The sequence below is a fragment of the Stegastes partitus genome, unplaced genomic scaffold, assembly GCF_000690725.1.
Source record: "Stegastes partitus isolate 25-593 unplaced genomic scaffold, Stegastes_partitus-1.0.2 Scaffold862, whole genome shotgun sequence".
NCBI classification, from domain to species: Eukaryota; Metazoa; Chordata; class Actinopteri; family Pomacentridae; genus Stegastes; species Stegastes partitus.
Genome location: NW_007578593.1, coordinates 26,572 through 36,426, shown reverse-complemented (window position 1 = coordinate 36,426; position 9,855 = coordinate 26,572). Strand labels below are relative to the sequence as shown.

Genomic DNA, 9,855 nt, shown 5'->3' with positions numbered 1-9,855 from the left:
TCTCTGCACTCGCTCTGCCCTCTAGTGTCCGTCAGACGGCAGTGCACTGATTACTGAATAAAAATCCATTTAGACTCCCAAAAGGTGGAAGAAAGTAAATGGGCCATTTTTCTACCATTTTCTGAGACAGCCTTTCATCATTTCACCACATCTCTTTCTAGTGTTTTCTTATTGTAGCCTGAGTGGTAATGGAGCTCTTGACTGGAGTTCAAAATAGAAGTTGGTGGGGAAATTTTCTTTCAAGGTCTGTCGCCCAAACTTTTTTTTTCTCTTTTTTGTTAAACTCAGAGAAAAGGACAGCAGCAGATTATGCTGCCTGCTTTGCTATATGACATACTGTTGACAGGACTACATCGGTGAGGAGTAGGGGTGCAAAAAATAATCAACAAAAATCAATGACCAAATTAGTTGCCAACCAATTTAACTGTGGATTAGTTGCTAATGGAGGAGAGCTGCTTCTCCTTTGCATTGACAGATGATTAGAGTTGGTGCCTCCTGGGTGCCTTCTTTGGAGGGATTTCATATCTCCTGGTTTAGGAACGCATCCAGATCTCCCAAGAGTTACTGGAAGATGTTAGTGAGCTGAGACCTGACCTTGAATAAGAGAAAAAACATAGATAGATAGATAGATAGATAGATAGATAGATAGATAGATAGATAGATAGATAGATAGATAGATAGATAGATAGATAGAAGGTGGCAGTGTCCATTTGTATTTTTTGTACTGATGCTGAATGCTGTGGACATGAAGACTTTACCACTTACTGGACCACATTCTCACAGTCTGAGGACACACAGACTGAGTTCACTACAATCACAATCAGGCAGTGTGATTGGAAACAGAAAAAATGTTGGAAAGCTCACCAACAACATCACAGTAACTGTAGGAGTCTACCTTATTGCTGCCATCAGTCTGTTGCCGAACTCCACAGACAGGACACTTGGACGTAGTGGTGTGGTCTACAGACTGCTGCCTCCATGGGCTGGTGACCCTGTTTCATACATGTACTACCAACCACCGGATTAAACACATAATATTATAAAGCGGGGTGTTAGAGACTATAATGTTGTAGCTGCAATTCACACCACCAGTGTCTTTACTGTCCTTGTTGTTGGGTAGAACAACCCCACCCTAAATTTAAAAGCTCAATCAGAGCCATTTAGGATTAGTGTATAATAGTCAATTATACTGTATGCTTCAATAATAGATAGAAAGTAGTTATGCGTTGCAGCCTTAGTGACGAGTCACTGTCCTGTTTTAGAGCTGCTCTAGTGAGTAGTTTAGCCATTCTAACAGCAACAACAACCACTAATAGTTATCAGAGGATCAATTGGTTCGTATGCGTCAACATGGAACAGACCTTATCAGATGTTTACCTAAAACTTCTTTCCTGGTTTCGGGAAACTGTGCTAACAAGAATTTAACCTCCTTCATAGGAGGGAGTGGGCTGACCTGTCAGCGTTATTGTTCCATCAGTATACAGAAACACAGCTTCAAAAAAATCTGACGTATCGTGTCTTCTCAGTCCATTAACCCTCTGAAATCCAAAACCCACTGGCAGGTTGGGAATGTATGTTGCCTTTAAGAAATAGCAAAATTACCTTTTTTTTTCCATAAAAAAAAATAGAACCAGAAACTATAAAAAAGGAGAGAATTGGCAGATTCCACTTACCAAAGGTGATTAAATGGAATTTCACTGCCGTGAAATTAGCAACAGAGTTTTATAGGTGCTCAAGTAAATACATATTTTGCTGTGTTAACAGTAGCCGCTACAGGAGGGCATGCCATGACATTTCGTACACTTCTGTATTTAGATATTTATAACCTCCAGAGGATGAATCCCTCTAACTTTGGTGGCTTTTCCTCCAGGCTGATATTTATGGTTTTTAGTGAAATGTCACAGCAGCTTTGTTTGGAGCCCACACATTGCCTTCCACATGGTGGCAACAAGCCCCACGACCCCGAAACAAAGCAGCACTAAGTCACAGTCATCAGTTCACGCACTGGCCGGCGTTAGATATTTAGGTTATGTTCTGCTAACATTGTTGATCAATCAGTTTGACAAAAACTCACAGTGGAAATACGTCTATGGTTGGTATGCGGCTGTGGCTCAGGTGGTAGAACGGGTTGTCCTCCAGTCACAACGTTGGCGGTTCAATCTCCTGCCCTTCCACAGTCGAAGTGTCCTTGGGCAAGACACTGAGCCGGAAGTTGCTCCCAATGGCAGGCAGCACCTTGCGTGGCAGCTCTGTCACCATTGGTGTATAAATGTGTGTGAATGGGTGAATGAGCAACACATTGTAAAGCGCTTTGGATTAAATATATCTAAGTGCAGACCATTTTTGATTTTCTCAGGTGATGATATGTTGATGTTCACAGCTGGTTGTGCTTATTATGTGTGTATATAAATTTCATATATAAATATATATTTACAGTTTCTTACGGTGTCGTTCACAGCAGAACAAACATCTCGACACCAAAGTGAAGTAGCTTTTCTTTTCACGAGCGTTTCTATGAGCAGCTCATGATAAGCACACAGTGGCTCCTTCAGATGTTGGAGAAGCTGTTTGCTTAAGGTTCAGCCTGCTGGGGGACAAATGGCTTCGCACAGCAGACAGCGAAAATCATTAGTGCAGCACGTAGCAGGATACAGTTATTTATGTGATTTCTACAGACAGCGATCAAATCAGGTCACCTGTGTGAGAAAGAGCTGGGCGGGTCATTAGAGCTGCTTTCATAATACTTTTATCATGATTCCTGTGTACAGAGTGACCTGAGAGGCCCCGTGTTGCTTTAAATATGTGTTTTATAAACCTTTTTCCTCTCACTTCTTTAGCTCGTGTACATTTTCCTCATAGTCGTCTCAGTATTTATTATGTTCTTGCACTGACAGTAAAATCTGAAATTGTGTTTACAGGTTTAAAAATGAATAGAAATGAACTAACACGAATATATGTCTTGTTTGATTTTGAAATGACTAAACAATGACAGTTAGCATTTTTAATGTCCAATGAGAGGGTTAAAAAGTGAATAATTTATATGTTCATGGTGGGAAAATATCTGAAACTTCAACACGACTTTAAACACTTTGATACGCTTGACATTTCTCGTTGAGTTTAGCAAATATCTGTGTGTTTATTCTAAATATAAATACTCAGCAGCACCGACTGTTTTACTCTGAACGAGGCCTCAGCCCAGTTTCGATTCAGTCCTGGTGTCTCTCATGTTCTCCTCGACGTATCAGCCAGAGGCAAATTGGTTTCAGTTCACTACAATCATATCAGTATTTACTTTCGCCTGACTGGCTGCTGGTGCCACAACGATACCGAGTGCCCTCCCCAACAACGCTGTCATCTGGTATCGTTCAGCCGCCTGGCAGAGGCACAGAACAATATTTAATCTGCAAGTGTTATGCTTTTAAAATGAAGCCATTTTTATAAGTCGAAGATACAGTTAGTGAAGAATAAATCCTGGAAGTAGCGTGTTAATGGTAATCATTTGAGCTGATAAAAGCCAAACTGCTGCGGGTGCTAGCACATTTTAATGCTTTATTTCAGGAAGGCTGTTACTCTTTACTCTCTGTTTTTATCCTGAGTTACTGTACAAAATGAATCAACACCTTGGAACGCTTTGAGTGCCAGAAAGGATCAGTGACAAGTGCAAGAAGCATTTTTACATCACGTTGTTATTCTACCTGCTACCGAATGATCAAGATGCTGCTTTGTTATATGAATATTTCATTTTGTCAAGTCACTGTTATTTATATATCAGATTTAAAGCAATGGCTGTCATTGAGCCATTTTTTTCCTAATAGAAGAATAAGATTTACATTTACCTCTAAAGTTTAAATACTAGATTACAGCCCTACAATGTGATTAGCACAACCAGCTGTTGGCTGTAAGAGTGAACACAAGAGGCTTCGTGCACTTCCAGCATCTGAGGAACTGATGATCCAGTGGATTACTTTATTTTTGTTTACAATGTCCCCACAGCAATAGCAAAATTCTTAGCGTTAGCCGGCTGTGCAGCAAATGTCGGTACCATTAGCTTTGACTGAATGCTCACAGGTCGGACCTCTGTGGAAACTGTAAAGCTGAGAGACGTTCAGAGATGGTGAGAACCTTAGCAGCAATTTAAACCAATGAACAAGGACTGGGTGGATTGTGCTTCAGTGGAACCTAAACTCAGCCGGTGTTTACGTCTGTCTGCCTTTTTCTTCTTACTGTTTTTTAATGTAGCCTAATTCCCAATGATCCCAATTGTCAGACAACGCAACAAATATACAATAATGACAGGAACACAACCCATTAAGTCTGCATCTTAAACAGCAGTCGCTTCAGAGCCATTTCCAATCTGCCACTTTGCACCAGTAAAATACTGGTTTTATAACTGTGACGTGATCTGACAAAAACACCACAGACATGAGTTAAAAACAGTCGCAGTTACGTGAATTTAGTGAGATTTTCATTTCCTTCTGTGTCAGCTGGTGTGTGATGTGGCATGTTGCTTATGCAGAGAGAGTCTTCTTCCTGAAGGGGTTGAGGACGGCAGCAGCTCAGCAGCAATTCAGCCCACAGACACTGAAACAGCCTGTTTAGAGCGGGACTAAATACAGGACATGAACCGTCTCTGTGGTGTTTGAAGCTGAAAAACATAAGGACACATTCTGGGGACATGTGAGACTTTTATTAATTTGCTGAGAATAATATGTGGACATTTTTATTTAACACAATGTCCAAACAGCAGTGATGTATCACCTAAGACGGAGTTAAATGCGACATTTAAAAAGTTAAACATTTGAGTCACATGACTGCTCAGCTGTTTTTGCACCTGAAGACTCCAGACATGGAACATCACTGATACCACCAGACATGAAATAACCTTCACAACTTCCCCAATTAAACGGCGACTGTGGCTCAGGTAGTAGAGCGTGTTGTTGGTGGTTCGATCGCCGGCCCCTCCACAGTTGAAGTGTCCTTGGGCAAGACACTGAACCTGAAAGTTGCTCCCAATGGCAGGCAGCACCTTGCATGGCAGCTCTGTTGCTGCTGGTCTCAAATGTACGTTGCTTTGGATAGAAGCGCCTGCTAAATGTAGTTGTATTATTGTCGAACATTCTTAATTTTTCTCATCGACAGAAAAAGTTTTGTTTGTTTTTTCTTCTTTGTTGAGTTTTTTTTTTGGCGATCTGGTTTTGTTTCCCGCTTTTTCTACTCTGTCTATTACATCAAGTAGCCAATAGCGTCACACAGCTTGCGTCCATGTACGGGGTGTTCAGGTGCAGTATTGGGATGTAGGTCACCTGTGCTGCCTCTAAACAACAATCAGCCAGAGACCACATCATACCCATTCTTTAGCAACCAGCATTAATCACATTTCTGTGATACCGATACGCTCCACCCAACTTCTTCTGTACATAGCTGGACTGTGTGCAAACAAACGGGGTCACTGTTGAAGTCCTTTTTGACTTCACACCTGCCGATATCATATTCAAACACAAAGCCGCGGTGCTGAGGACAGGCAGTTGTTTCCAGCAGCAGCAGCACAGAGAACACATCAGCATGGCAGCCACCCTGTGTCAGGTGTTGGGCTTCGTCCTCAGTCTGATAGGAGTAGCGGGAATCGTTGCTGCGACGGGGATGGACCAGTGGGCCACAGAAGACCTCTTTGACAACGTTGTGACGGCCGTGTACTCGTACTCGGGCCTGTGGAGGTCCTGCGTTCGGCAGAGCTCCGGCTTCACAGAGTGCCGACCCTATTTCACCATTCTGGGCCTGCCAGGTGCGTTTTTATTTAGTAGTGGTAGCACAATGAGAGGAAAGTGGTTTGTTGGGTTTGTTGGGCACAATTCCTGATAAGCAGTTAGATGGGCTTAAAAATGAACCCTCTGAACCCCACACTCTGGGGGTTTCTGCCACTTTTTTACTCACTATAGACTTGTTTTTTACTGCAATATAAAGTTCTGCACCTCTATAGAAACAACACAACCATGGCTGGAAGCTGAGAGAACTCGAAAATGTTTTTTGTGCAGTATGAGACAGTTACAATGCAACAAATCAGAAAAAAAAAGTTCTTTGATTATTTACTTAACAAAAATTGAAAAAATGGAATCAACATGTAGAATATGTTTCCAAAGGCTCCACAGGTGAAATGATGGTGACTCTACATACTATAGATAGTTCACTACCTGTGTGTTAAATTACTTTTATCTGCAGGACGAGGACATTTGTTGAGGTTGAGCAAATAGTTCTTTTTTGACTCATTTTTAAGTGATCAGATTTGGTTGATTTTATCGACACACCCCAGATGAGTAGTTCAGGGACTGTAGGACGGTTGAAAGTCTCATGATTTGTCCTGTTTTCACAATTTCTGGCTGATAAATGTTGTCATTTTTTGAAAACAGCTTCGTTCAGAAGGTTAACGAACTCAGAAGAACGATACCTCCAATCTTGTGAGGCTTGTGTTTCCTAATAATGTTCAGTGAGATCACACCTTCTCTCACAAAGGAGGGAAACTCTCATCCCGAAACCAGGAAGAAGGTTTTAGGCAAACATCTGATAAGGCCCGTTCCATGTTGACGCGTAGCTACATAACAATAAGCAGCAGCACCAGCGCTGCCATTTCACGACTGAGTTTGAGCGGGACGTCTGAAATGGCTGCCTCAATGATTCAGTTAATAGGATTCATGTTGTCCGCGCTGGGCCAATTTTTAATATCAGCTGCGACCGCCTTGGACACGTGGAGCTTACAGGACCGATCTTTTACAGTAGTAACAAATGTTTACACCTATTCTGGTTTGTGGAAGTCGTGTGTAGGGACTTCATACGGCACCACGGCGTGCAGGCCTTATTTCACCATACTGGGGCTGCCAGGTAAGAGAATTACACTCAGAGAGGAAAAAGACATTTATCAAACATTTCTCCACATGTCGGATTAAGGAGAACATTTTCCAAAGGACCCTGGAAGGTACTTCAGAATATTTGGGAGGTTTTAGGGCAGATTTTCTCCATTTCCAGCCCCCCCACCTTCCCCCCCTTCTCCTCGCGCAAAAAAATGCAGTCGACTGCAGAAAAGATGGTGTCTCTCCGGAATCAAATGGAAATTTGATGAGACATCCAAAGCTTAGCTGAGCAAGCACAAGCTTTACCAGAGTGTCACACAATGTAAAGTACATTTCCACACTCTGTACTTAACAGCTGAATGTAGTGTAGAGCATATTGTATATAAGGTCTTAAAGGCTTAAATCTAGAATAATACAGGTACAATATCTCAGGACACTGCGAGATTTAGTTCAATATGTTTCACCACATGGTGCTTTGAGTTATAAGTTTTTAAATCGCTGCTGCAATGTGCTTTTTTTCGTACTTTTTTTTCTTTTTTCTTTTTTTAACTTTAATTGAAAGTGAATGCCGTGAGCGTTGAGCCCTCTAAGCCTCTTTCAAAGTCTCCTCTTGACACACGTGCATCAGTAGAACTAATATTATTTATTAACGCTGGAGATTTTGACCCCACAGTTTCAGAAGTATTTCATTTGTGATTTCGCAGAGTTCATCTTGCGTTTGAAACGATGTATATGGAATGAGTACGTATGTACCTGTTGGCTTCGCTTTTTTGGTTTAATCATCCTTTAAAGCACCTTGAACTGCTTTGTGTGAAACGTGAACTCAGTTAAGATGAAAAACTCTGTAATTAGTTTTGCTTTCATATCGGAGGCCACGTGTAAGAAAAGCAAGTTCACTTTTTTTAATGAGGATATCTCTTGTCTCCTTAAGTCAGACAATATCTTCAGTGGGATTTTTTAATAACAATTGACCTGTTACTGATGAAAGAAAACATGGAGGCTTTCTTTCTTTTAGTGGCAATAGGAGGCTAATGGCAGTGATGGAAGAAGCGTCATCAGCTAAACGCACTCGAAATTTCAGAATTCAAAGTCGTTTAGACAAAGAATCATCTTTTCCAGTGGGCTGTGTTGTTATATATGATGGTTTTATCACAAGTCATGTTGAGGAGTTGATTTGAACTAGCTGGTATACAGCTGGCTGATCAAATCGAAACACACAGAACAGTATTTCCTGCTAAAATATACAGAAGTGCATCGCAATAACAAATAAAAAAAATAGTTTTGACATACATGTGTGAGATGCTGAGGCCATAATCCAGTTTGTCTTTTGTTACGTGTAATGTGCATGTGTAGAAATGCTGCAGAATACCAGTAACATGTGAGTGCATCAGCAGGGTTACTAATGTAGTCGCCAGTTAATTTGACGAGCAGATGATTCAACTAAATCGCACAACTTGTGACTTTCAGCTCTGCTTCAGGCCGTCCGGGCCTTGATGATCGTCGGCATTGTCCTCGGAGCCATCGGCTGCTTGATCGCCATATTTTCACTGAAGTGCTTGAAAATGGGGAACATGGAGGACAACATTAAAGCCACGATGACTCTGACAGCCGGGATCATGTTCGTCCTTGCAGGTGTGGCGATGCTCTCCGTCTTGAGCTGTGAAGCTGCTGCTGCTGCTGAACCACTTTGTACTGATTCTAGTTCATATTTCTTACAGGAGTCTGTGGCATCGCCGGAGTGTCGGCCTTCGCTAACTTGATCGTGCAAAGTTTTCGGTTCACAACGTACGCAGACGGTGGTTTCGGCATGTATGGATCAGGCAACGTTGGTGGACTGACCGGAGCTCTGACTCCGAGGTAAACAGCAAGTCACATTTTGCCTCACTGTGGCTGCATTTCTTACATTTAAATTCAATTTAAAGTCCTGCACCTCTTGGAAACTTCACAACCATGGCTAGAAGGAGAGAGAACTCAAACATGTCTTTTGTGCAGCAGAAGACCGTCACAATTAGTGATGCACGATATTAAAATTTCTGGCCGATACCGATATCCGATATTAAGATTTCTGATGTCGCCGATAACCGACATTATCGATGTCGATATTCAATATTTTTTCACACCGAATAATGAGTATAAGTAAGCACTGTGAGAATGTGGAAAGTATTCAAAAGAAGCCCAGATTAGACCACATAGTCTTCTTTATTATGTAACAAAAGTAAAACATATTTTAACATATTTTAATATATTTAACATTCAAGTCCATTTCAGAAAAAAACATCTGTGAAATAGCAGCAATATCAAACGTAGAGACGAAGGCGCTGATGTTAGACAGTCATCGGCTAAATTTGTTCATCGTACCGATATATTGAAAAAACACTAATATGGGCCGATACCGATGTGGTTGCCGATATGTCGTGCATCCCGAGTTACAATGCCACAAATCATAAAAAAAAGAAAAAAACAAAAGTTACATTTCTTTGATTACATATGTAGCATGAACTGGAACCAACATTTACAACATTTTTTTAGTGCGTTCACCGTTGTTAACAGTGCTGGAAGAATGGTGACTATACATACGATAGATGTTTGACTACTTGCATTTTTAATTGTCTTTTAAACCCACCGGTGGTACGTGGCATTTGTATGTTTTACCCACTTAAACAACTTTTGTGGTGTTTTGCTTTTGCCCTTCCAGGTATACGTTCGGCGCGGCTCTCTTCGTCGGTTGGATCGGTGGAGCTATCTTGCTTATTGGAGGCATCATGATGTGCCTGGCCTGCCGCGGAATGGTTCCGGAGAGGAAGCAACGGTAATCTGCTGCCTTTTGTGACCTTTAGCAGGATTGGCAGGGACAGCAGCCTCCCTTCTCCTAAGTAACAGGGATAAGAAAGCTAATAAAATGAACAGACCAGAGCAACGCATGCAAAACACTGCTGTAAAGCTAAACAACGTAAACGCTGGATGTATTTTACTTCTTGTTTTTGTATTACTTTAACACTCTGAGTCCCAGAAC

General features: G+C 41.5%; 1 protein-coding gene across 1 annotated transcript in view; it reads left to right on the top strand.

The window, feature by feature from the left end:
• The first annotated feature begins 5,562 nt into the window (after nt 1–5,562).
• The window catches only part of LOC103365675 (claudin-18), a 5,349-nt gene continuing 1,056 nt past the window's right edge, over nt 5,563–9,855 (top strand). Inside the window, exons 1-4 of the mRNA XM_008293168.1 lie at nt 5,563–5,782; nt 8,310–8,474; nt 8,561–8,699; nt 9,538–9,651. Coding sequence (XP_008291390.1) covers nt 5,563–5,782; nt 8,310–8,474; nt 8,561–8,699; nt 9,538–9,651 — 638 coding nt within the window. The remainder of the gene's footprint in view (nt 5,783–8,309; nt 8,475–8,560; nt 8,700–9,537; nt 9,652–9,855) is intronic.